General features: G+C 42.6%; 1 protein-coding gene and 1 pseudogene across 1 annotated transcript in view; both read left to right on the top strand.

Moving 5' to 3' along the window:
• STPG4 (sperm-tail PG-rich repeat containing 4) overlaps positions 1-27,234 on the top strand; it is a 41,701-nt gene extending 14,467 nt beyond the window's left edge. Inside the window, 5 exon segments of the mRNA XM_019748599.3 lie at positions 12-76; positions 290-344; positions 24,122-24,226; positions 27,096-27,195; positions 27,198-27,234. Coding sequence (XP_019604158.3) covers positions 12-76; positions 290-344; positions 24,122-24,226; positions 27,096-27,195; positions 27,198-27,217 — 345 coding nt within the window. The 3' untranslated portion in view covers positions 27,218-27,234.
• LOC141571751 (homeobox protein NANOGP8-like) lies at positions 3,749-15,831 on the top strand (annotated as a pseudogene).
• Positions 27,235-27,509: the final 275 nt, after the last annotated feature.

The following is a 27,509-nucleotide window of genomic DNA, read 5'->3' on the forward strand; positions in this document are numbered from 1 at the left end:
ATTATGTATAGTCAGTTAAGCTTACACCTGGGCAATATGATCTACTCCCTGTACCAGTTCCCAAGTACGCGTCCAGGTAATTATATACTTACATACTTATTAAGTTGCTTTTAATAATTTCACCCGTGTCTTTCTATTTACATACTTAACAACCTATACCAATTGCTTTTAAACCTCATTAATGCCCATCACATTTAAAAATGTTTAATGAGAGATAGGGACTAAATTAACAAAAATCCTCCCATAAAAAAAAAATTTAGAAAATTATGTCTTTTTTTTTTAAATATAGGAACTCTGTATTTCGTTCAACAGTACAAAGATTTCCAACTGGCTACTTCACTCCTGTAAGTGTAAGACAATTAACTCATAATGAATTTGATGTTTAAAATATGCAATGATTTGTATTGATATATTGGGATTAACATTTTTCTCATTGTAGTAGATAAGCAATGAATGACTATGTAATTGACTTAAAATACACTTAAAGTATTTCTGAAGTTATGCTAGGGATTTCAATGTAAGTTACCCATTTGTGTATACACGAAAAGTAAAGGTTCCTTTAGGTCTTGACTCATGCCACCCTTTCAATGAGGTCATCCCTAGTCACCTGTTCAGAATTTCCTGTCCCCCACTTCCTTGATTTTTCTCCATAGCACTCATCACTATCTAATACAGTCACTACATTTAAATTTTCACCTATCCTGTTTTTAATCTGTCTCCCCTATTAGAATATAAGCTTCATGAATGTAGGGATTTTGTGTGTTTTTGTCATGTATACCTAGCACCTAGAAACATGGCTGGCACTTAGTATTTGTTAACTAATGAGTAAAATCATCAGAGATATTAAATAGATCATTATATTAACAACAAAAATGAAAAGTGGCTCTAGGATCTTTCACAGAAATGTGAAAATGATTTCCTGTTTCTAAAACTTTCCAAATACATGTACATGTGTTATGATAAAAATGAACTATTTTAGGTAAGTGACCAATAGGATGCCAAAAAAATAATTATATAAACATTTAGAAAGAATGAGGAAATACGAAATTATATTGGGTTGGTTTGATGAACTATAGTTATTTATTTGTAACTAGAAACTCAGAGGGGTAAAAGACATCCAGTGACATCTGAAAGAGGAATTAAGATAATGAACTGAGCTCAGAAACAGACCTTAGAATATATAAGATTTAAATATTTGATAAAGATGGTATGATAAATCAGTAGGGAAAGCAAGAGGTATTTTGTGCTAGACAATTTTTAAATGACTTGGAAAAATTAAGTTGGATTCCTCATACCACATATTAAAATAAATTCCATATAAAGAATTAAATACTTTTAACAAGTATAAAACTAGGAGAAAATATATTAGCACATATTTAATAGGATATCTAGGATAAGGCAGATTTTCTGAGATAATAGCAATTTTCTGAGATAATAGCAATAGCAATTGCAAAAGAATGGAAGTATTAGATTTGATTACATTAAAATATTTTTGTATATATTAGAAAACAAACTGTAAGCAAGTTAATGGGCAACTACAAATTAGAGTATTTGCAGCTTACACGGCAGATTAAGGGTCAATGGCCTTGTCTAAAATTCTCTTAATCTATAGAAAAAACCTCAATAGAAAGTAAAACAGATAAAGGCTACGAATGGAAAATTCATAAAACAAGAAATTCAGATAGCCAATGAAGGTGAAAAAGTTTTGATGTGACTAACACTTAAATGTGAGAAACTAAAAGGCTGATTAAAAACTTTCTGTATGTGGGTGGTGTGGTGGCCTAAGTGATGGCCCCCAAAGATGTGTCTATGTCCTAATCCGCAGAGGCTATGAATGTTACCTTACATGGCAGAAACTTTGCAAATGTGATCATGTTAAGGATCTTGAGATGGAGAAATTATCCTAGATTATCCAGTGGGCCCTAAATACAATCACAAGTGTCCAGAGGAAGATTTGAGAAAGGAGGAGGGGGCCGGCCCAGTCACTCAGGTGGTTAGAGCTCCATGCTCCTAACTCCGAGGCTGCCGGTTCGATTCCCCCATGGGCCAGTGGGCTCTCAACCACAAGGTTGCCAGTTCAACCCCCCTTAGTTGCTGTGCCCCCTGCAACTAAGACTGAAAGGAGAACAACTTGAAGCTGAATGGCACCCTCCACAACTAAGATTGAAAGGACAACAACTTGACTTGGAGAAAGGAGGAAAAGTCAATGTGACCAGAGGCAGAGATTGGAGGGGTGGCCACAGGCCAAGGAAGGCAGCGGCCACCAGCAGCTGGAAGAGGCAGGGAACGGATTCATCCTTGGAACCTCCAGAGGGAGCATGGCCTTGCCGACACCTTCATTTTTGCCCAATGACACTGATGGTGGACTTCCATCCTCCAGAACTGTGAAAGAATAGAATTTTGCTGTTTGAAGCCACCAAATGTATGGTAGTTTGTTATAGCAGCCACAGGAAACTAATCCAGGTGGGGTTATTTCCAGGTGGATTTCACAGCAGATGGATGGGATGAGGACCCGGCTTTTCGTTTTTTACAGACAAATGTTTGTATCTGCAGGCCTTCTCTCTTGGACCTGTCAGTTGCTTAAAAATGATTCCTCAGTCTCCTGCCTGGGGTATAAGCCAGTTGCCAGTGTTCTGGGAACTGAGTGGGGGAAGGCGCTGGGGGCTTCACCATTTGTAAGGTAGAAGTTCACTTAATTCCTGTCTTCAGTAAAAGCCCCTGACCTCACAGTCCCTGCGGCTCCTGAGTCCAGAGCTCTGGTGCTGTCTCCCCAGAAATGAAACCCTCTGTCTCCTGCAGGGATGTAGGATGAGGTGCTACTTAACTTCTGGGGGTGAGGTGGAGACATGGGGAAAAGACGGTCAATGAATCCTCCTGCTTTCAGCCCCACCCTCACCCCATCCCACAGGTTCCTGATACCTAAAACTCCCTGAGCTTTTCTTGGGGTCTGTGGAGCAAATCAGCCTGCTTGTCATTGGCAGGCCCTCCTCAGGCAATTAGCCTTCAGCTTTCTCCCCCTGCCACATCAGGTACCAGCCCTCCAAACTGCTTCACATCTTCCAAAAGCATGTTATCTCTGTTGGCTGTCGACGCTTCTGTTGACTTGTGTATACAGGTGTGTGTATACAGGTGTGTATGTGCGCAGGGCAGAAGACAGTATGCCTATTTTATTTGACAAAGGAAGAATGGCGATAAATAAATTATACAGTTGGCTATAGCAGCAAGCAGTCAAGACAACGTTTTTTCCCCCCGCATTGGATGATACTGTATTTCCTTTGAAATACAAGCTTTAAATGAGTGCCATGCATTAACAAGGATTTGTTTATTCTTAGTAAAGAGAGATTCAATGAAAAATAATTAACTGTTAGTTCATGTCAGGCATCCTGCACGATAGGCAGCCTGGTATGGGAAACAGCAGAAGGCAATTGATTCTGACAAATTTTGCCTTTTGTTCTCATTGTTTCTGTGGAGAAGATTTTTAGAGATTCTTAGTCCGCCATTTTCACTGATGTCACCTCATCCATTCCATTTTATAAATAAAAGTGATTCACTGATTTGGAACGTCCTGTCCTTCAACAAAATGAAAAGAATACTTTCGTGGAAAATGTTCCAAGACGAAGAAATAGCCCAGGGCTGTGATTCATGTTTCTCCTAAACATGCATTCCCAGAGCAGACTTATGGGTTTGGTTTAGATCCACAAATCTGTGACGGGCAGAGAGCAAAGTCCTTTGTCCCCAGCAGTGGGAGATGGTGGTACGCAATGTGAGTCCGGTAAAGAAATGATGCTTGCTAGAACATTATCTCAAACCTTCTTGAGATAAACGCTTTTATCCTTAGGCCATTATGATATGCCATTCAGCCTTTATATGAAAAACTCATTTGATTGATTTTATCATTCAGTTTAATGGTTCTAGAAATTACCATCACAGTCACAGAACTATGAAGGACTCTGAGAACGGGAAGAAACTTTATAAATCTACTGCTACTACCATTCGGTTGGCTTTGATGATAATGCTGACCGTCTCATTGAGTGTTTTCTGGTGCCAGGTACAGTACTCAGTGACAGACTTACCCGGTTTCATTGAATCCTCACAGCGACTTGATGGGGAGGTATTTATTGTCTCTATTTGCTAGGTCGGGAAATGGAAGTTAATTGCCTGAGGTCGCACAGTTATTCAGAGGTAGAGCCAGGACTTTCACCCAGTCTGTGGTGACCTCAACACCTGGGCGTGAAGCTGCGCTGCTTAGTAACCAAGCATGATCTAGTGACTTGCTGAACGTCTTTGTACATTTCGAGCTGATCTGGGGTCAAATTCAAGTGGCAACCCTTCCGTTGTCTGCAGTCACAAGTGATGACGGAGGTTTGTTTGTGGGGTAAGGCTGGCCTGCCTGGCCTCCTTTGCAGTAGGATGAGTTTATGTGCAGGAGGCCTCTCTCTCCTGGAAGGTCCTCCTGCCAGTCTGTCTGTCAGGTCCTGGTCATTTCAGATCCTGACAATGGATGCGTGTAGCTTAGGCTCCCGCTGGGAACCTTGTGCACTGGCTTTTCTTAACTGGCCATGTCTTTTTCCCTGGGCTACCTTTAGGGTGGAGGAACTTCCAGTCTTTTCTCAACAAAGCCTCTTTGTAAAACGCTGGACTCAACTGAGTCTAGCTGACTTCAACACAAGTTCTTTCATCTCTTCTACAAATCTTTTTTGGATGGCTGTGTGTGAGGCCCACAGGTGGGCATTCTAAGGCAGATGAGACCTTTTATCAGTGTTCTCTCTGCCTTCCTGAAGGGCAGGAACACTCTAAATTCAATAACCCAACCACCAAGTACACATTCCAGCACACACGAAATTACATAGATTAAACAAGAGTCTAAGATTCACAAAGCATGTGTCTGACTGGTGTGGGACCAAATGGCTTAGCATGCATAACTTGAAACAAGGCACCCAAAATTAGACTCTGATGACTCAAATTTAATATTATCTGTTGATAGAAGCACATGTACCTTCTTCCTCCCAACAGCCACCTCCAAACTTTCTGATACACTCACTTGTAAGCTTCCCAGCAAGTGTCAATTCCAGGTGGAGGAAGGCACTCAGGACAGGAGTGAAGAAAAAGCTTGGATGAGGAAAGGAACACCCATACCTGTCACTTCAGAGCCCATATCCTAAGCAAAAGTCAAAGAAACGAAAGTGCTAGCTGGCCTCTCAGGTTTTGGATCCAAGGGCTTTTCCACAGGCATTCGTTATTTGAGGGGCCCAGAAGAGAAATTTGTATTTATATTTCCCCTACTCACAGCAGCAATGTCTGAAACTCCACAGTAGGGATTTTTTATTTATTTATTAGTGATAATAGGGATTTTTATGTGAAAGCCTAAGAGCTGAGAGACATGACACGTGTGTCCATTTTGAAAAATCTTTTTTTGGGGGGGGCGGAGGGGCAGTTTCTCCTTTTCACATGTCCTCTTTTAAATGCAAATCTCCTAGAAGGAGAAATATATTGATCCAATTTATACTAAGGTATTAGTGACTTAGATTCTCTTCCCTCCCCCACCAAGCTCCCAGGAATATAGATGAGTCAATAAGTACCTGGGATAAAGGAACTGAGAAGAGGAAGAAATGTGAGGAGGGGTTCCAACTTTTAGACATTTATATTTAAACTGTTCATTCTGTGCACAAAACATGTGTGGTATATTTTTAGACGTGAGCCCTAAGATAATTCCATAAAAGCATCTGCAAAATAAGGAAAGATAAAATTTACAAAGAATTGCTATGCTGGGAATTTTCACAGATGTTTTTCTTGTAAAATGGGTAAGTCAGTTGATTCTTATGAGAGGATCCCATTTTGACATAAATGTGAAGTAGCATAGATTCAGAGAAAATCTACAAGAATGAATGTTAAATAGATGGAGTTCTTGTTTATGTGGGATAAACTGACATTGTGCAATTTGAATATCCTTGTTTTGTGTAATTGTGGTCACAATAGTTACCTGAATTTAAAGTTCATATTTTCTATTCTAAAAGTAATACATGATTTTCCTGCTTAATATGGCAAATTTGCCAATCTCCTCTCACTCTCAAATCTCAATAAAATGGTAGTAAAAGGATAAATAAATCCACATAGAAAAAAAGGGAAACATTGGCAAACAAGAGATTTCAGCAAGTTTTGGATGACAGAGAGTAGAGAAAGCCACAGGCTGAAAAGCAGACCGAGGTGATACAGAAAAGATGGGAACCTGTTTTGTTCCTTAGAACCACAGGGCAGCTCGGGACTCTGAGGGAAGGTAAGGTGAGACTTAGGGCGCAACACCAGAGAATTAACTGAAACTGTACGTACATAGTGATTTGGATCTAGAGGTCCCCTTTCCTTTCCTCATGTGGAATGTTGGCCTTTGGATATTTGCCCTGCAGGCAAAAGATTAGTTGAAATTTGCCCTCTGGAAAAACTCAGTGAGCCCAGAGGAAAGTGAACCGCATCCTGACATTTAGGGAAACCCAGGGCTCATTATTCAGTTGCCTGGTCTCGACACATCCCAGCCACATCCCTGAGCTTCTACCAGGCAAATGAGAAAAGCCTCTAGCATGAATGCGAGATGGAAATAGACAGACAGGAGGATGGAAATCTGGTTAACAACAGAGTGCAGGGAATAGAGGGGGAATATTTTTTTTTAAAAAAATCCAATTAGTATCCATAGAGAAAGCAAAAGGGAAAAATTGTTTTCAACTTCAAATTAACTCTATGTTCAGCCAAACTGTCAATCAATTGTGGAGACAAAATGAAGACATTTACAAACATGCAAAACTCTTAAAAACTACCTCCCAAATGTCCTTTTTAAAGATGCCACTGGTGATAAAATGTAGTAAAACAAAGAAGTAAACCCAGAATGAGGAAGGCATGGGATCTAGGAGAAAGTGGATCCAATCTAGGACAGTAGTGAACAGATGTCCCACGTGGACCACTGTGCAGCAGGCTGAGAGAAACAAATCCACATGAAGAAAGAACTAAAGCACTCCAGAAGGAATGTTTATAAAGAAATAGGGACTCAAGGCAGCTGATGTGATGAGGGGAAAATTAAGAAAATATGTATAGTAAAATGTGCAAGTGAAGAAAAAGGCACTAATTAACTCCTGGTAAAACAGAAGACTGTGCAAGAGAAAAAATTGTGTTATGTAACTTGGTTCTGCAAAGAATAATAGTTATTTAGTAAACATTGGTTAGTGATTTAAAATGCTGCTTTGATTGGATGAGAAAGGAGGAGCAGTGGATAGAACAAGAGAGACATTTCTTCATTTATTCCAAGAAGCTATCAATAGATAATTTCTAAAATATTAAGTAAGAAATAGCAATTTGAACATACTGTCTGGTAATAACAAGATAATTGCCAGAAGAGCACCTCAGAGTTACAAACTGTTGTTTAAGGCTTTTTAGAGCCTACTCAATGACATATGTGCCTAAGACGTGTAAAAGATGTTTCTAAGAGTACTAGTGTAAATGAATCAGTATAGTGTTATTTTAGTAAAACGCTATATTCACCATTCTGTGCTGCATATTATATGCTCTTAAAAACAAAAACCAAAAAACAATTGTCTTGGGGATAAAACCAGAGAGAGGTGAGACCGAAGACTTCCGTTTTTCATTATAAGGCTTTTGGTTCCAATTGATTTTTAACACTATATATCTCTATAAATTGAATAAAATGTCTTAAAATTTAGGTAAACTATATTAAAAATGTTACAGTTAGAGTAAAACTAAATGAATAAAACTATGGAAAGATTGGAAAATATTGAAAAATTATATTTTAAAAATTTCTTATCACTCATATACAACCAATAATGTTAATTTTCTTTTGTTTTCTCTGTTTTAAAAATATAGTCATGGTCATGGTACACTATAATTTTATATCCTATCTTTTTTTCACTTAGCATATCATATGTTTTACTTTCATGTTATTAGGAATCCTTTCAAACTTTATTTTTAGTGGTTAAAAAAATCAAGTCATTACATCATAATTTAGTCACCAATTACCCTGTTGATGGTTAATATTGTTTTCAGCTATTCCATATACAGGAATCTTCATTATCCATGTATAACTTGACCCACAAAAAAGACCTATTAAGGTGAACCCACTGTAAACAGGATCAAAATTTCAAAATAGTCTATAAAGTTCAAGTTGGACTTTATTTTAAAAAACTAAACTAAAACTTATGAAAATATCTTATAATTGCAACTATGCATGAATTCTTAGCTTAAGAAAGGAAATTGAGTTGATTTTGGTATTTTTGTTTTTACAATATTTTGACATTCTAATGAAATCACAGAGGACAAATTTTAGAAAAAATACTTGAAACTTCATCAGTTTTCCCAAGGGCATCTCCTTTGATATTGTAAATCGTTCTTTACTGAAGTGCCATTAATGCCACAAATCCTTGTCCATCTTCCCTTATTGGTTGTTAATTAATCTAACTGTTGGATTATCACTGGTCAATCAAGGACTTTACCCACGATTCGAGCACTTTTCCGCCATGTTTATCAACTTCATGAAATCTTGTATTTTTTGGTAAAATGTTCATTTTCACTTCAAAGTGGACCTGCATTTTATTTGCAATGTATTATTGAATATCATTTGGAATGAGGGAGAGAAACTGACTCACACAGACACTGGCCTGTCTCCACTGGTAGATGCCAGTGCTAAGCAGGAAGAGATACTTGAATAGGATATAATTTTATAAGTGGTCAACTCATTGGAGAATTCGTTTGTGTTATGACAACTTCTGTTTACATTCACAACTTTGTTACGCAAGGACACATACTGAATACTCAGATCATAAGATTAATGCTATGATAAGAAAATGCAGTCTTTTCTAAATTTGATAATCATTTTTTATGGTTCATCACAAATGGGATTTACCAGAGTAGAGATTATATTGCCAAACCTTTAAAACAAGTATTATATTAATTTATATCTCCACTAGCAGTCAAAACAGTGCCCATCTCATGAAATCTGTGGAAATCGTGTATATTGTTATTTTAAAAACTATTTGTGTATTTCATAGTACTAGAATGGTACCTCATTATTTTAATTTAATGTAAGAGCTGAGGTTACACTTTTTAATTATTTGTTAACCAGTTACTTATGGTCCTTCCTGCATACTTTCTGGTCAGTCTTTACCCAGTGAGCCATTGGGTAGTAAAGTTTTAACATTCTTTTTTGTTGATTTGTATAAACTCTTTAGTGAAGCGATAGTAACACTTGTATTTGCTGAAGTTTTTCAGGAATTTTTGTCTTTCAGTTTTTGTGTTTTTATGTATACAGAAGTCTAAACTGTAAAAAGTTTATGTTGTCAAATTAGAGAGTTTGTCATCATCTTCTGGAGTGTAAGTTCCATGAAAGAAGGGACTGTCTTATTCATCACTGCCCAGCACCTAGTACAGTGCTAAGAAAACATGTTGAATGAAATCCATGTATCTTTTCCTTTTGTATTTATCCCACCACTTAAAAAATTCCCTCCAGAGATGTGATGTTCACTTAAATTTTCTTCCACTTATTTGGCATTTTGATTAAAACAAACAAACAACCAAATGTGTAGCTCTTTAATTCTTCCAAGATGTGTTTTGTATATAATTGCATGGTAAGTTCACGGTGTCATTTGAGCGCTATTGACTTAGGACAGTTTGTCTCATTGTTGGTATACGTGACACCTACAGTCACCAGAAATCTGATCTGTGGATCTGCTGCAACATGGTACGACCTATAGACATTCAATCACTTTAAACCCTTTTGAGAACCAGGCAGGTTATAAAAGATGGATACATAAAGGTGCACATCTCGTCCTCCTATCTTTCCATCATCTGTGAAAACTAGCTCATTGAAATGTGTTAATCATTTATTCATAAACTTTCCAGGAGCAGCCTATTTAAAAAATGAGTAGATGACCACGTGAAGGCATAGCAGATTACAACATGACTTTTCAGTTGTGAAAAATACATTAAATTTGAATTTGAAAATCCTCTAGGAGCTTATGTACCTGAAGGCAACCGAAGCCACCTTCATTTGCTAAAAAACACAGCCTTCTTGTTTGTGTCAGGGATTCAGTTAGTGAATTACATTTTGTCCCCAAAGTGTGGGTGGCTCTCAGGAGAAGCAGTTGATAAGGGATTTGTCTGGTTGCAAAACAGTTTTTAACCTTCAGGTTACTAACGTAAGGTTGTATACTTATTGGCTATTTCAGTTATTGTTGAAATCGTGATCATCGATTATGGATCAGCAGAATTATTTTGTCTATAGGAAAGACTGTGAGTAGGAGAGTATTTATGCGGGTATTTTGGGATAGAAGCCAGAAGACATGTTCTACCATAAGTAAAAAGGGCCTTTTTGTACCCATAGAATAAAACTGTATTGGAAACGTCTACCAGCCACCATTCTGCTTAGCACCTTAATAATAATGACCAAGGCCCACAAATCCCAAAATGCAAAGGTCCAGTTTCCTCAGAGCAGAGAACTGGACCAAATCCTAGTCATTCTTATGCAAGCAAATTGAACAAAGTAAAACTTGTCATTCGTGATTTTTCCTCCCCTTCACTCCTCCCTTTAGTTGATTTAACTGCTTTTATAAATGACCCAAATAAATCTCTTGACCTACCAAAAAAATTGCATGAATTTTGTTCCCTCCACAATATGTTTCAAAATGCGGGCATTAAGGATATCAGATATTCTGCACAACTTTGAACACATAGGGGCCACTGATGACATTATTTAATACTCCTATTAAGGTAAAGAGGAGTAAGGAATGTTTTATTTTTCTAACTTACTTTTTCCTCAATATCTACTTGGCATGTGGATTGTAGAGACTCAGTACTTTCCTTGTCTATTGCTGGTGGGAATATACACTAATACAACCCCTTGAAAAGCAGTTTGGCAGGATGTATTGAGCTATAGAAACGGTTGCTATCTTTTAGCCCACTAATTCCATTTGGAGAAAACCCAGCTGAAGTAATAATCTTATATACAGAAATATTCATCTATACAAAGAGATCATCAAGGGATTCTTTATATCATGATAGCAACAGTCACAATTTAATATCCAACAAAAAAGGAAGGATTAAAAAATATATTACATATCTACTCAAAGAATATTTTACAGCCATGCCATTAAAACAATTGTTCAAATTATAAAATAGTAATAAAAAAGTTTATGATCTAAAATCTAGTGAAAATGCAGGCTACAGATTGATATGTATATTATGATTAAAGTAATGTACAAAAAGTTGAGAATATAAAAAACAGGAAATGCACCAAAATGCTTTTAGTGGCTCTGCTAATATACTGTGATTAAGGGTGCTTGTTTACTTTCTTTCTCTCATTTCCATTTCTTTTATAATTTTTCAAAATATAATTTTTAAAAGTCAGAAGGTAGATAATGTTTGAAGAAAGAGACATTAAAATGGTCAACATAGAGCCGGCCCAGTGGCTCAGGTGGTTGGAGAGCCGTGCTCTTAGTGGGCCAGGGAGCTGTGTCCCACACAACTAGACTGAGAAACAACAGCTTGAACCGGAGTGGGGTGGGGGGGGAGGCAGAAGACAGGGGAAAAACAAAAGATCAACATAAAAATATTTTGTTACTTAAGTAAAAATAGTGCCACTTACTACTGCTTAACTGGGACTCAGTCAGTTATTTGCTTAGCAGATTCTTTATAGTTATTGTATTTCACAGTTGTACACAAAGTGAAAATGAGACATGCACATCTTTCCTGACAGTAGATTCTTACAATGTCAAATGAAAATGGGTTTCTTTTATTTGATGTCAGAAATATTTCAAGATGTCTCTGTATTTCTTAAAACCTGACAAGCCTATAAAGAATGAGGAAAGGATTAGATAAACAGGAAAAAGTCTGCAGATACAGATGAGCGTTATATGATTTGTCTGTTTTAGTCACATTTAATAGTAGAAGTTTGAAAAGGGGATAGCAGATCTGTGGTATACTCTGCATTAAAACTAGCATTATGAAAGAATGCTGAAGCATGTCAGCTGGTTTATGCACTTAAGGAATTAGTTTAATTAAAAATTAAGTTGATAAAAGGGAATAAAATAATACATAGGACTTCATCAGACTAAAAAGCTTCTGCACAGGGAAGGAAACCATCAACAAAACAAAACCTACTACAAGGGAGAATATATTCACATTAAATGATGTATCCAATACGGGATTGATGTCCAAAATATATAAGGAACTCATACAACTCAATAACAAAAAATAAACAATCTGATCAAAAAATGGGCAGAGAACATGAAGAGACATTTCTCCAAAGAAGACATACAAATGGACAATAGATTTATAAAAAGATGCTCAACATCACTAATAATCAGGGAAATGCAAATCAAAACCACAATGAGATATCACCTCATGCCAACTAGAAGAGCTATTATCTAAAGGTCAACAAAGAACAAGTATTGGCGAGGACATGGAAAAAAGGGAACCCTTGTGCACTGTTTGTCCCAGAGGGACTGAAAATTGATGCAGCCACTATGGAAAAGTGTATGGAGAGTCCTCAAAAAAATAAAAATGGATCTAACATATGACCCAGGAATTCCACTTCTGATATCCGAAGAAAACGAAAACACTAATTTGAAAATATGTATGCACCCCTATGTTCATTGCAGCATTATTTACAATAGCCAAAATATGGAAGCAATCTGGGTGTCGATTGGTAGATGACTGGATAAGGAAGATGTGGTATATACATACAGTGGAACATTATACAGCAATAAAAAGAATGAAATCTTCCCATTTGTTACAACATGGATAGACCTAGAATGAATTATGCTAAGAGAAATAAGTCAGATGGAGAAAGACAAATACTGTATGGTTTCACTTATATGTGGAATGTAAAAAAACCAAAAACCAAATGAACAAACAAGAGAAAACGCAAACAGACTCATAGAAACAGAGACCAAAGAGATGGTTACCAGAGTGGAGAGTGTTGAGGGTGGATGAAAAGATGAAGGGGAATGTAGTCAATAATATTGTAATAAGTTTGCTTGGTGACAGATGATTACTAGCATTAGTGGGGTGACCACACCGTAACCTTAGTGATTAAAAACGTCAAATCACTATATTATTTACCCTAATTAATATAACACTGTATACCAAGTATACTTAAATAAAAACGAACTACAAAAATACCAAAACAAACAAACAAAAAATCCAGCTAAGCTGATAGTTTAAAATTTCAAGAGGAGCAGGAAGATAATAACATGGGCAGATTAAATAAAGCCACACACAAATTGATTTCTGCTTGAATGGAATCTGAAAGTTAAGATTATTAAAGCAAGTCCCCATCTCAAGCTCCTCAAAAATGAGTTCATTTGTAGGTAACATTTTTGGGAAACTATAACCTTTCAAATATAGTTACACATGTACAAGGATTTTTAAGAAAAAGATATCCTGGCAATTTTTCTTTCTTAAAAATTTGTGCAACTTTCCCAATGTATTAACACCAGCAGAGTCATAGATCATTGCCTGGCTATGAGTGTATATACATCCTGATTGTGAACAGGAAAAAGAGAATGTATTAGGATTTTTCAGTTGTGACAGAAACCCATCCTGAATTAGTTTAAGCAAAAAATAAAAACATAAAGGTGGGGTGGAATTTATTGGTGCTCATAGCCTCTGGCACGTTGGTCAGATTTACGTTTCTCCATCCTTTGGACATGCTCTCTCCATGAGCTGGGCAAGACCACCTTCCAGCAGCCCCAGATGCACATCTGCCTGCCTAGCACCCACAGTGTGCTAAAAAAAGGGCAGGCTTTTTAAAAAACAAACAAACTTATTTTAACTGTGTTTTTCCAGGACCCATCAGCTCCAAGTCAAGTAGTTGTTTCAATTTAGTTGTGGAGGGCGCAGCTCACAGTGGCCCATGTGGGGATCAAACCGGCAACCTTGCTGTTAAGAGCACCGCACTCTAACCAACTGAGCTAATAATTGCTGCCGCAAGGCAGGCTCTTTTGATTGGCCAGGTAATGGTCCTGTGCCTGACCCTGGACCAATCGCTGTGACAAGGAGTAGGGGGTTGCCAGCTTCATGGGAAGTTCCTGGGCAGAAGTACTGCCTGAGATTTATAACGATGGTGGGGCTTCTTCTACTCCCAGGTCATGTAGAAAAGGGAGGATGGGCCAGTGGACACCTGCAGCAATTCTGAATTACCTGGGGGTCCATGGCACATGCGTTCCTGTACAAGCTGCACCTTTAGGGTGGGCAGGTTTGTGATCACTCAGTGTTGCTCCACCCACACAACCCCGCTGCCTGGAAAACCTGACTGCCGCAGTTCCTCTTGTGGCAGAGAAATAGTATCAAACTAGATTTCTGTCAATTTTTAATTTCACAAATGTGAATAGCTTGTGGCACCTGACAGATTTGCTTCTACCCCACTCACCAACATGCATGCCTCCCTTCTTTTCCCCCAAAACATGCAGACCAATAGTTATAGAATTCTAGAATTTCCTAAGTTAGATACACCTTGCCATCCACCTGCTCCTGAATTCCCAGAGAGGCAGCTCCAGCTTCTCTCTGTGCCCACACCTCCACACAAGATTCTACCCTCCTTGCGGGGACATCTGTTTTCTTTTTTGCACAAGGTATACGTCCTCTCACACCCATCCCATCAAATTTTGGGGAGATCATTTTTATCATCTCATGTAGTAATTTCACTTACGTTTTACATGTGTATGTGGCATATTACTTACGTTTTACATGTGTATGTGTAGACATTTGGAGCCATAAATTTTACCTCTGACCCTTTCTCTCATCAAGTATGATTCATTGAATGTTATTTGTACCTAGGATCAATAAGGACTGACTGTGTGCTCGTCCTAGGTTCCCTTTAGCTTTATAGTTAAAAAAAAAAAAAATAGCTTAGGGGTATGATCTCACTTGCCCCCAAAGCCCGCCTTGCCCCAAAGTATCCAATTCTAGGGAACCTTGATCAGTGCCTGAGATTTATGGGCTGAAGAAAATTATGCATCATTGCAAAGGTCACCTGCTAAGACACTCCACAGAGAACCTGTCTCTCCTCTTCCTTCCTCCATGGATCTGCTTTTTCAGAACAGCCCTGATTTTTCCACCCATCCAGCGTAAGACTACCCACTTCCGTAGAGAAAAGCACAGGGGAGAAGGAAAAGAAGGTCCAGGTCAAGAAACAGAAGATCAGAATCGTCTTCTCACAGACCCTGCTCTGTGTACTCAATGAGAGGTTTTAGAGACAGAAATATCTCAGCCTCCGGTGGCTACAAGAACTTCCCAACATCCTGGACCTTAACTGCAAACAAATTAAGACCTGGTTCCAGAACCGGAGAATGAAACGTACGAGTTGGCAGAAATACAACTGGCCATTGAACAGCAACTGTGTGACTCGGAAGGGCTCAGCCACTGCAGAGAAGCCGGGCCTCTCTTCCCGTCACCAGGGATGCCTGGTGAACGCTTCTGGAAACCTTTCAGTGTGGAGCAGCCAGGCCTGCAACAACCAGACTCGGAGCAGCCACTCCTGGAACAGCCAATCTCGGAGCTACCATTCCTGGTAGAGTCAGACCTGGTGCCCCTACGTCTGGAATAACACGACTTGAAATGACCAGGCCTGGAACAATCAGTTCTCAGCTGTGGGGAAGAAGCCCTGCAGCCCCAGATCCACTTTCAGCAAAATCGTCCTGTCAATGATTTAGAGGGCACCTTGGAAACTGCTGGGGAAAGCTATGATGCGATACAGCAAACACCTACATAAGTAGTACCCAGAAAACCAGGGATTTATTCCCGAATTATGCCATGAACATACAGCCTGAAGATGTGTGACGATGGGTCTATTATTCAATCAGTTTGGGCATGTGTCATGCAGGTGTCATGCGGGGTCTCTAGTCCCACTCCCCACATAAGAACGCAGGATATGGTGAGGCCTAAAAGGAACACCCACGGAGCCATAGATAGGGGAGTCATACCACTATAGTCTCGCTGGCAGCTGGGTTGGAGACCCAGGAAGCAGGAGCCACACGATCCGCAACCTGCCCTCCGCTTCTCTGCCAACCAACCAACCCCACTTGCTAGCTGCAATCCGCCATGCTAACTGCAATCTGAGCTTGCTAGCTCAGCCACCGTCTTCTTGCTAGCCCCCATTTGCTGCTAGCATAGCCACAGCAGTTATATTAGTGGTCAATGGCTCACTGGTTACAGCTGACAGCCAACTAACCACAGCTGATGGCCATCTACTACCTGAGCCAGCACCCCTCCACGTGAGGCTGAGAGCCTGGAAACTGCACTCCTGGCTCTGTCCCCACACTCTACCTCTACAGGGTCTCGCCTCACAATCTACACGACAAGCATCTTCCGCGAGGGGCCCTGTGCGAGGACCCTGGAGGTGAATGCAATATCCTGGACACAGCCAGGCTCTCTGGGCACAGCCAGTGTTTCTCAGGGCACTGCCACTCTCTCTGGGCACAGCCAGACTTCCTGGCTACAGCCAGGGTTTCTCAGGGTACCACCAGTCTTTTTGGGCACAGCCAGACTTCCTGGGCACAGCCAGGATTCTCAGGGCACATTGAGTGTTTCTCAGGGTAGTGCCAGTCTTTCTGGGCACAGCCAGACTTCTTGGACAAAGCCAGGGCCTCTCAGGGCACTGCCACTCTCTGGGCACAGCCAGATTTCCTTGGCACAGCCAGGGTTCTCACATATTCTCGATGGCGGCTGGTCAAGACACAGGAAGAAAACACCCGCCTGTACCCCAACAAGGGGACTTCCTGCACCAGTCTCGCTGGCGGCTGGGCAAGACACAGGAAGTAAACATCGGCCTGTTCCACTACATGGTGGTATGTTCCCAAGCAAACAGTCAAGCTGTCCATTAAATTAGGGATGGAGCCCATTCCCCATAGTCCACAGTCATTTGCCAGGGCTGTGCATTAGCCTCACAACGTGTGCCCTCTCCGCAGGGTGAGGGCTCCAAGTCCTCCCCAACCTGGGGGTGAGGGCCTCACAGCAAGCACTTCCCAGCCCACAGGGCCGCAAGGACCTTTGCTTTCTCCGGCCTATGCTGGTCGGAGAACCGTCCATGTCTTCCCACCCTTCCACGGGGTCCAGCTCTCCGGCAGCTGCTCCTCCTCGTCTTCCTGAGACTGAGTGTTGATACGCACAAACTGCTCCACCATCCTTCGGAGAGCCTTGGCCGGCACCATACCCTGCTCACTGCGCCATGTGTCATGCAGGGTGTCATGTGGGGTCTCTGCTCCCGCTCCCCACATAAGAATGCAGGACCTGGTGAGGCCAAAAAGGAACACCCACAGAGCCACAGATAGGGGAGTCATACCACTATAGTCTTGCTGGCAGCTGGGTTGGAGACACAGGAAGCAGGAGCCACATAATCTGCAACCTGCAGTTCACTTCTCTCTGCCAACCAACCTCATTTGCTAGCTGCAATCTGCCGTGCTAACTGCAATCCTCTCTTGCTAGCTTAGCCACCATCTTCTTGCTAGCCCCCATTTGCTGCTAGCATAGCCACCGCAGTTATATTAGTGGCCAATGGCTCACTGGTTACAGCTGACGGCCAACTAGCCACAGCTGATGGCCATCTAATCACAGTTGATGGCCATTTACTACCTGAGCACCTTTCCATGTGAGGCCAAGAGCCTGGAAACTGTACTCCTGGCTCTGTCCCCACTCTCCACCTCTACAGGGTCTCGCCTCACAATCTACGCGACAAGTGTCTTCCGCAAGGGGCCCTGTGCGAGGAGCCTGGAGGTGAATGCAATATCCTGGACACAGCCAGGCTCTCTGGGCAGTCAGCATTTCTCAGGGCACCACCAGTCCTTCTGGGCACAGCCAGACTTTGTGGGCTTCTTAGGTACCACCAGTCTCCCCGGGCACAGCCAGGGCCTCTCAGGGCACTGCCACTCTCTCATGGCACAGCCAGACTTCCCAGCTACAGCCAGGGTTTCTCAGGGTACCACCAGTCTTTCTGGGCACAGCCAGGCATCTCAGGGCACTGCCAAGGTTTCTTAGGGTACCGCCAGTCTTTCTGGGCACAGTCAGACTTTCTGGGCACAGCCAGGGTTTCTCAGGGTACCGCCAGTCTTTCTGGGCACAGTCAGACTTTCTGGGCACAGCCAGGGTTTCTCAGGGTACCACCAGTCCTTCTGGGCACAACCAGACTTCCTGGGCACAGCCAGGGTTTCTCAGGGTACCACCAGTCCTTCTGGGCACAACCAGACTTTCTGGGCACAGCCAGGGTTTCTCAGGGTACCACCAGTCCTTCTGGGCACAACCAGACTTCCTGGGCACAGCCAAGGTTTCTCAGGGTACCACCAGTCTTTCTGGGCACAACCAGACTTCCTGGGCACAGCCAGGGTTTCTCAGGGTACCACCAGTCTTTCTGGGCACAACCAGACTTCCTGGGCACAGCCAAGGTTTCTCAGGGTACCACCAGTCTTTCTGGGCACAACCAGACTTCCTGGGCACAGCCAGGGTTTCTCAGGGTACCACCAGTCTTTCTGGGCACAACCAGACTTCCTGGGCACAGCCAGGGTTTCTCAGGATACCACCAGTCCTGGGCACAGCCAGACTTCCTTGGCACAGCCAGGGTTCTCACATATTCTCGATGGCAGCCAGTCGAGACACAGGAAGTAAACATCGGCCTGTTCCACTACATGGTGGTATGTTCCCAAGCAAACAGTCAAGCTGTCCATTAAATTAGGGATGGAGCCCATTCCCCATAGTCCATAGTCATTCGCTAGGGCTGTGCATTGGCCCTACAATGTGTGCTCTCTCTGCAGGACAGTCCTCTCCAACCTGGGAGTGAGGGCCTCAGCAAGCACTTCTCAGCCCACAGGGCCGCAAGGACCTTTGCTTTCTCCGGCCTATGCTGGTCAGAGAACCATCCACGTCTTCCTACCCATTCATGGGGGTCCAGTTCTCTGGCAGCTGCTCCTCCTGGTCTTCCTGAGACTGAGTGTTCATACACACAAACTGCTCCACCATCCTTCGGAGAGCTTTGGCCGGCACCATATATACCCTGCTTGCTGAGCCATGTGTCATGCAGGGTGTCATTCGGGGTCTCTGGTCCCGCTCCCCACATAAGAACGCAGGACATGGTGAGGCCAAAAAGGAACACCCATGGAGCCACAGATGGGGGAGTCATACCACTATAGTCTCGCTGGCGGCTGGGTTAGAGACACAGGAAGCAGGAGCCACACTATCCACAACCTGCCGTCCGCTTCTCTCTGCCAACCAACCTCACTTGCTAGCTGCACTCCGCCGTGCTAACTGCAATACGCTCTTGCTAGCTCAGCCACCAACTTCTTGCTAGCCCGCATTTGCTGCTAGTGCAGACACAGCAGTTATATTAGTGGCCAATGGCTCACTGGTTACAGCTGACGCCAACTAGCCACAGTTGATGGCCATTTACTACCCGAGTGAGCACCTTTCCACGTGAGGCCGAGAGCCTGGAAACTGCATTCCTGGCTCTGTCCCCACATCATGGCTGCATCACTTCTCCTAGTATTTTTCTACGTATCTCTGCCTTGACACCCTGCTTATTATGCCTATTGTGTCAGTTTGGAGGGGTGGGAGTGGAGTAGGACTGGAGTCTAATCAAAGAGGTTTCTGTAGCTTCTCTGATATAGACAAATGATAAAAGATGTTCCTGGCTATAGATAACTGGATATAATGCTATTCTGGCTATCTTTAGGATCTAGATCGTAACCTCAAGAATAAAAAGTAAAAGTACAAATTGTGTGAGGAAGAAGTATTCATATTTTCTGGTTTTGGGAGACTTGTTAAAAACCTCAATTTAGGTGAAAGGTTAAGCGCTAATGTACTTCATTGATTTTCTCTGCCTCTTTAGCCGTTTTACTAAACAATTCCTAATTTATCACTTAAGTATTTGTACAAGATGCTTGGTGTCTTGCTATATCATGATAATAGTACCAGTTTGGCTGGCTCATTTAAGTACAGATAAATAAAACATCTATTAAAAAAAAATAGCTTAGAGCCAAGTACTGACACCTCCCAGCCCAGAGAAGCAGGGTCAGTAACTGGTGCTAAGTTATTTGTTTCTAACCCCAGTGAGCCCCATTTTCTCATCTGTTAAATGGAGGTCATAGCATTGCCAACACGGTTGTGAAGCTGTTGTGAAGATTACATAAGAGTGAGTATGTGAGCTGTAGGTGGTGGCAGGCATGGGACAGCTCTCTGGCAATGCCCAGGGTCCGTGAGGTGCTGGTGGGGTGTAGCCCTGGAGACTGCCAGCTGAGCCTGCTTCAGAGCAGGCTGGAGAGGCGACCTTTTAGACCACCACACCTGCCTGCAAGCGAGAAGTCTTCAGAAGGCTGAGGACTTGCACAGATTGGAAATACAAGCGTGACGTTTAACATTTTACATCTGCCGTTAAATTGTAAAACCATTCTTAGTGTGAACACATGTGTGAAAAACAGCAAAGTGGTAGCTGTTGAAAGAAAGCTGAATTTCACATCCCTAACTATATTTTTTGATAATGGTACTAAGCATTATTGCCCATTAGGGGTTGGAATCAAAGAAGTCAAGCTTCTTCATAGTATGACAGGAACCCAGGAGCACCCCAGAAAAGTCAGTGGGGCCTATGTATGCCGAGCCCTTTGCAGTGAATGGAAAGCTACCACACTTGGTGATATCCTGTGGCCCACAGAGATCACACAGGCCAAATACAACAGGGCCTGGGGTAGAATCTTGAAGCCAGGCAGTTAGCTCAACCCTCACTCTTCACACCTCCGTTTATTCTTTTGGGGTGTTTTGTTTGGTTCTGTCTATGTCCCTCACTGGACTCCTCTGAGGTTAAAGATAGTATGTTATTCATCTGTGTAATCCCGATAGCTCCTATTGGTTAAAGTTGCCCTCAAGTAGAAACTCAATTAAATAGGACTTTTTTAAAGGGAAGAGAAAGATTTTGTCATCTTGTCAGGAGGGTTGAGATGTAATCATGCCCCAAATCAGACGAATAGGTATTATATAAGGTTTCCTGTAGTTTCTTTTGGCAGCAGCAAGGTGATGGTTCTGTTCTCCATTGGCACTGGATGTCAATGGTCTTTGAAAGGTTTTGCTTTGGGAAACCCAGAGTTGCCACAGCATGGCCCTGACAATAGCAAGGTTTACGAAGTGGCCCATCCAATTTGTGCAAGACTCGCTGAGTACTGCTCGATGAACCTGGGCGCTGCCCTTCACCCCCGCATCGCACGTCATGTGGACCAAAGTTCTGGGTTATGTTCAGTGATCCCAAGTAAACGAGAAAGCAGTCTCCAACCTCAAGGAAGAGCAGGAAACAGTTCAAAAGTCCTTCTTGTTGCAAACACCCTCCTGTTGAACCAGGTCATTTCTCAACATGCATTCAAACCATCCTGGAACGTGTCCCCTTCCCTCCATCCCTGTTCTGTCCACTTACGTGTTCTCAGATTGGGCCGAAGCTAGGACTTGGTTGGAGCTGTTTCCCACTCATTTTAGCACCATGGCCCAGTCATTACTTCTACCATTGAACCGCATTCCTGTGGCTTCCGGAATATGAACTCGGGCCTGTATCCACTTCTCTAATGTTCCCACTTAAAAGATTTCATCTGACACACGTGGGACAAATAGCATTCAGTCATTGCTTTCTGGCCCCTGTCTTAGTCCCTTTGATTCAGGTGACCAAGCCTGTGCAGGGAGGCTGCTAGATGGCACAGGCACACATCATCAGTCCTTCGTCAAGCCTGGCCTGTGGACTCCCAAGGACCTCATGCCTTGGAAGCTGAGACATGAAAGCCACATTAGGTTTGGGGGGAAGGATGCAGGGGGCGACATTTCATGGCCAGCCTGCAGGCAGCTGGGCTGTTCAGTCATGGAGTCAAGAGTAGCACGCTCAGCAGCTACTACTGTGGCTTGAGAGGACTGTTTATTGTGGTCAAACCAAGGGAACACTGCACAAACTGTTCCTGTCCAGATTGCCCTGGCTTTTTATGCCTTTGTTTTTGTGGTGGTTCAGATTTTGCCACTGGGAGAGCAGAGGCCGCACCATACAGAGAGCCTCACCCCGATAGCGATCTGTCCCACGTCTGCATAGCTCTGAAAACATCACCGTTTTTATCTCTCTGCCATGAGTTGTGAAATTATGAGGCACATCCGTCCCTCCATCATCAGACCTGTGCTCAGCTGTTAATAACAGACTCCATTCATGGTGCCGTAATTGAGAATGGAGCTCTAATTATACTGCTGTGCAACCCGCAGGAATAAACATGGCAAAGCCTTACTCTTGAACCCTGTGGGGGGTCTGCAGTTGGGTGCCTGTTCTGCCAAATCTGTTGGGCTAATTTGTGGCCCAGCCTTACCTATTATAAGGATCTTAGGGGATACATTTCTCTGTTCTAACCTTCTGTTCATTTTCTTTTTTGCCCTACCCCCTTTTCCCCTTTACTTATTTTCCATATTCATTTATCTATACATTACGTATAATTTTTTTTTTCATATTTCAAGAGCACCCAAGTCCATTGTTGAAAAATTTAAAAACGCTGAGAAGCAAAAAAATAAAAAAGTTTGTATTCAACGTGCTCCCACCTGGAGAAAACTACTGTCAGTGAACATTCCATTCCCAATTTTTTCATGCACTTTTTTTTTAAGCTTCCATTTTCACTTAACAATATTTGGGAATAGCTTTTATGTCCGTAAAAATTCATCAACACTGGATGGCTGGAAGGAAGAATCACAATTTATTTAACCAGGTACACATCACTGGTCACTTAGTTTATTTCTCATTGTCAACTTTTAGAAACAATGTTATAGTGAATGTCTTTGTGGCCAAATATTTGCACACATTCTCATTTTTTTCATAGGATGAATTCCTCCTAAAAGTGGAATTGCTGTGTCAAAATAATAAATATACATTGTCCTTAACTTTGTATTGTAGAAACTTTAAAAATAGACACCACATGGGCAATGCTGTATTAAACTCCCATGTACCCATTCAGCAATGACCAGCTCCTGGCAAGTCTCTATCCCACTGCCCCTAGTTCCTGCATTATTGAGAAACAGATCCAAGACATAATGCCAGAAAGACTCGTTTCTGTCAAAGAGCACAGATATTTTAAAATGGGAGAGGAAAAATTGAGTTACTAGACAATAAAATAAAAGGCTGAAATCTTGTCTACGTTATCCACTGTGATGTTTCAGCTGTTTCCATTTTCCCTCTGTCCCTAGGCTCAGGACGGGTCTGTGTTCTGGATTCCTACAACAATCTTGTAACCAGCCTCTTTCTTCTTTCTCTCCCTTTAGATAGATATATATGTTTCTAAGGTAGTTCATAGCTTGCCAAATTGTGTTTCAGAAAGGCTAATCAAGTTATTCTTCCACTAGAGTCATATAGAATCATGCTGATGGTTCAAGTTTCAGTTTGTTCCTTTCTTTTCCTCCTTCTCTCTCCTTCCTCCCTTCCTTCCTTTCTTCCTCCCTCTTTCTTTCTACCTTTGTTAATTTTCTAGACCCTGCCCAAAGTATGTCATTGCTGTTTTAATTAGAATTTATTTGGTTATTAATGAGGTTAAACCCCCTGCCCCCTTTCCTCACTGAACAATTGTATTTCCTCTTTGTGAATTGCCTTTTGCTAAATTTTCTATTCAGATGTTTGTCTTTTTAGAATCGTGTTCATTCATTTATGTTACTCTCATAACATTGTATTCATGTCAGCGAATTGCTGTGAATACTTGTTGGACTAAGATGATATATATTACATTTATACGGACAAATTAGTGTATTTTATGAAGCTAGCAGCTCAAAGCAACAAGTCACTGTTAACAGTTAGCTAGACAAGTATGGAGTGAGGCATGTCAGTGTGGGGAGGGGGCCCAGGCAGGGACAAGGGGAGGCGTCTTCAGTTTTCATAGTCACCCACCAGGCAGGTAAAGTAGGTAAAGCATATATTTTCCTACTTCACAAAGATTTGTGCCAGGGCACACCTTAATAAGACCTTCCAAGCCCAAATCTAGGTGTTTTTCTACCATATCACACTGATTCAGATATTTATTGTGGAAGGCAAATAAAGCATTAAAATATATCAAATATTAGTAATTACGAAACACTTTTTTTTTTTTTTAATTTTCCATAGCGTGAAGGCCCAGGTCCAGGTCATTATAATGTGAAAACACCTTCAGCAAGTTCTGTTACTTCTTGTTTTCAGTCCAGAGTACCTCGATTCTTGCCTACCAGTTCAGTAAGTATTCTAAAGACAGATTGAGGTCGTAGGTTTTGTGGCTGTGTGTTTGGGGGGGAGGGGTGGTCAGTGAGTCTTATATAAAATTTTAGTATATATATAATATGTATATATACATATACCGTATATATACACACACCCAGAGGGTGCCAAAAATATTTTAAGAAAGGAAAAAACTATTAAAATTGTAATACTCAATATATACTGATAACAAAAATTGAATACAAATCATGTGCATACATTTTTTGGGCACTCCCAGGATATATATATATATATATATATATATATATATATATATATATATATATATATATATAAATATATATATATGTATATAAATGATTGCTTGTCAAGGCAGCAAAGAGTATAGCGCTCAAACACCGAGCAAGTCCTCGGCCAGCTTCAGGCTCATAGTGACTCCAGGCCTGCAGACTGTGGCGGAATTATGGGTCCAGTTGAGAAGAGCCAGCTCAGTAATTAGCCATCATGTTATGCCCTGGATGCTCTGTGGGGAAACACCTTTAATGAGCTGAGGCAAGGAGTGGGCAGTGACTGCCCCCATCCATCCAGAATTGCCTTCCTTTGTGTGAGTGGTTTCTGAGAGCAGAAAGTGAGAGCAGAAACCTCATTATGGGACGGAAGGGGCCCAGTAAAGCATGAGCGATGCCCCTGCCCCCGAGGACTCAGGACACAGGGAAGAGGATCAAGTCTGTGGAGAAATATGAAGGAGGCAGAATCTGGGACTGTGTGAGAGCCTTAAAGGCCGAGGAAGACCCAGGAAGGCCTCAAAAACATAACATGGCGTTTAGGAATAGTGACTCGTTTTCCTTTAATGCTAAAAGACAGTTTTAATTCCCACGGCCTTGGTGTTTCCGGCCTGCACCCCAGTCTGAAAGTCCCCAAACTCGCCGGTATGTAGCTTTATTTGGGATGGTCGGGAGACAGAAATACAAATTCTACCTGTAAGGAAATGGGCCCACGCTGGGGGATAAAGGAAGGTGGGCGAAGCTGGGCAGAGGGTCGGAGAGGGCTAGTGCTGCCACTCTCTGGGCCTTCAGGTCACCTCCTCAGCCCCACATGTGGCGTCCCAGGCCCTCACCTTCAGGATCTCACTCCAGAGCTGCCAGCTGTGGTGTGGGGTGGTGTGGTCTTTATCCGGAGGTATGAATACTGGGGAGGCCCCGTCAGTAAAATTAAAAACAGATCGACCACAGGAGGCTGATGCCTTCAGCAGATCCTTACCCACTCCTGGCATCACCATGAGCCAGACACAGACTTTTGTCAGAGCTCACAGGGCTGAGCACCTCAGGAAGGTAGAGTCATGCCAACCCAACTCCCAGGAAAGCGACAGCATAGCCAGAAGGCATAGTATTAATTTATAAGTGTCCACCCATGGGGTTGCTGGTGTTAGAGGCCGCTGCTCTGTGGAATGTCTCCTCTTACAGGAAACTCTTCATGGAAGCCGAGGACAGCCGGGAGTCTGCGTGGTGACAGTGACAGCTCGGTTCTCAGACCTTGAGAACCATAACCGGCAGCCTCCTGAGGGGTGGCCTTGCAGGGTCCAGGCCCACGGACCTCTTGCCTTGTGGGCTGGCAGGATAGGACTCCACACCCATGCTACTTCCTCATTAATAGCACTAATAAAAGGCTTCAGCTTCTTTTGACATCTGGCCAGGACTTGATGTGATTTCCAGGCTGCTCCTCTGCTTTTGGCAAGAGAAACATCCTGTCATCTAAAGCAGCTTCTGCAGGCAGCTGACCTCATCCACGCTGGGCTGACTCTCTGTCCCACTCTCAGGGTAATCCAATTTCCACTCTCACTGTCTCCTGAAGAGATAACAAACTGCAAGGAAGGAAGGAAATGACAAGAAGGTGATAACAGGGAGTAATACCAGCAGTGGTAGCTAACATGTGGACCGCCTGGCCAGGCCGGGCATGGCCGTCTGTCCTGGAGGGCCTCGCCGAGCCTCAGAACCTCATTGGATGGGGGAAGCGTGGGAAGCCCATGGCCCAAGGTCACACTGAGCCATTGGGTGTGAGACTAGGACCTGAACCCCAGGCCTGTCTGAGAAGAAAATCCTTCCCTTAACCACACACAGAGACACTGATGTCTCTCCAACAACCCAAGAAAAAATGCATTTGAGTTTCGAGAAAATGTGTGTGCACCTCAGCATGGGACACGCTGACCTGAGAAACTGAAGTCTTAGTCTGTGCAAATGACCGTCGTTTGCATTCCATCACTATAGAAGAGAAGCTTTGTTTAAATAATTGGCACAAAAATTTTTTCAAGAATTTCATTAAAACAAAAACATAACTTTAAAAAAATAGAGCTCATAGATCCCTTGGGAATACTTCTGACCCTGGGGTCCACAGACCCTGGCACAGAGACATGCTATTACGTCATGCTGGGTCAATGACAGAAACACTCGAGTTTGTGCTTTGGAGGTCAATGACCCAGCTTCAGAATCCATTCTCTCCAACCCCTTACCATTAGACTGAGGTCACTAGAGGGGAGGACGATGGCATTTCCAGGGACAAGAACTGCCTGAGAGCCCATTAGGAGAAAATGTGCCTTGAGGTGCAGGTGACATGTGAGCTGCCACCCCCGCAGGTCTAGGCCTGTCACTTGCTTGTCCCCTGTCTCTCAGCACCTCTGCATCCTTGCGGGGAGCTGCTTACAGGAGCTGGCCTCAGCTCCAAGGACATGCGCCAATACATCGGTGCCCCAGGCTTCAGCCCAAGCTGGTATGGCCTTTATCTGTCTCCGCTGGGATTTGCCAGCCATGTCTGAGCCAACAGCAAGATTCAGGATGCTTCGGGGTTTTGGCATCATGTTCTCATCAATTCCTGTTTTCTGTTCTGTTTTCAGAAAACCCCCGGCCCGGGAGCATACACGTCTTCAGCACAATTCCCCAAGCAGCCCCGGACCATCGACAAAATGGGGCGAGAACATAGCCTTTTCTTCAACAACACAATTGGCTTTTAAAATAAAGCCGTCTTGGCCCTAAGCTACTTTGAGTTTTAGCAAGTTCTTATGTTTAGAAAACTATTTTGTCTACTCTTAGGAAGGTTTGAGCACAGAACCTAATAGATTGTCCGGGGCGAACATCCAGCCTGCTGCTCTGGAATCGTCCCAGCATAATTTCCAGTTCACTCTCAGAAGTGTCCTGCATTGAACAATAAATTATATGCTCAATCTGCTTATTGTCAAAGGGTGCACTCCTGGAGACTGTGCCCTGGGCTGCCCTTGCAGCGGCTCGGAGGGCCCGGATGTATCCAGGCT

The sequence above is a fragment of the Rhinolophus sinicus genome, chromosome 2 (genome assembly GCF_057876585.1).
Source record: "Rhinolophus sinicus isolate RSI-liver-muscle chromosome 2, RSI-T2T, whole genome shotgun sequence".
Lineage (NCBI taxonomy): Eukaryota > Metazoa > Chordata > Mammalia > Chiroptera > Rhinolophidae > Rhinolophus > Rhinolophus sinicus.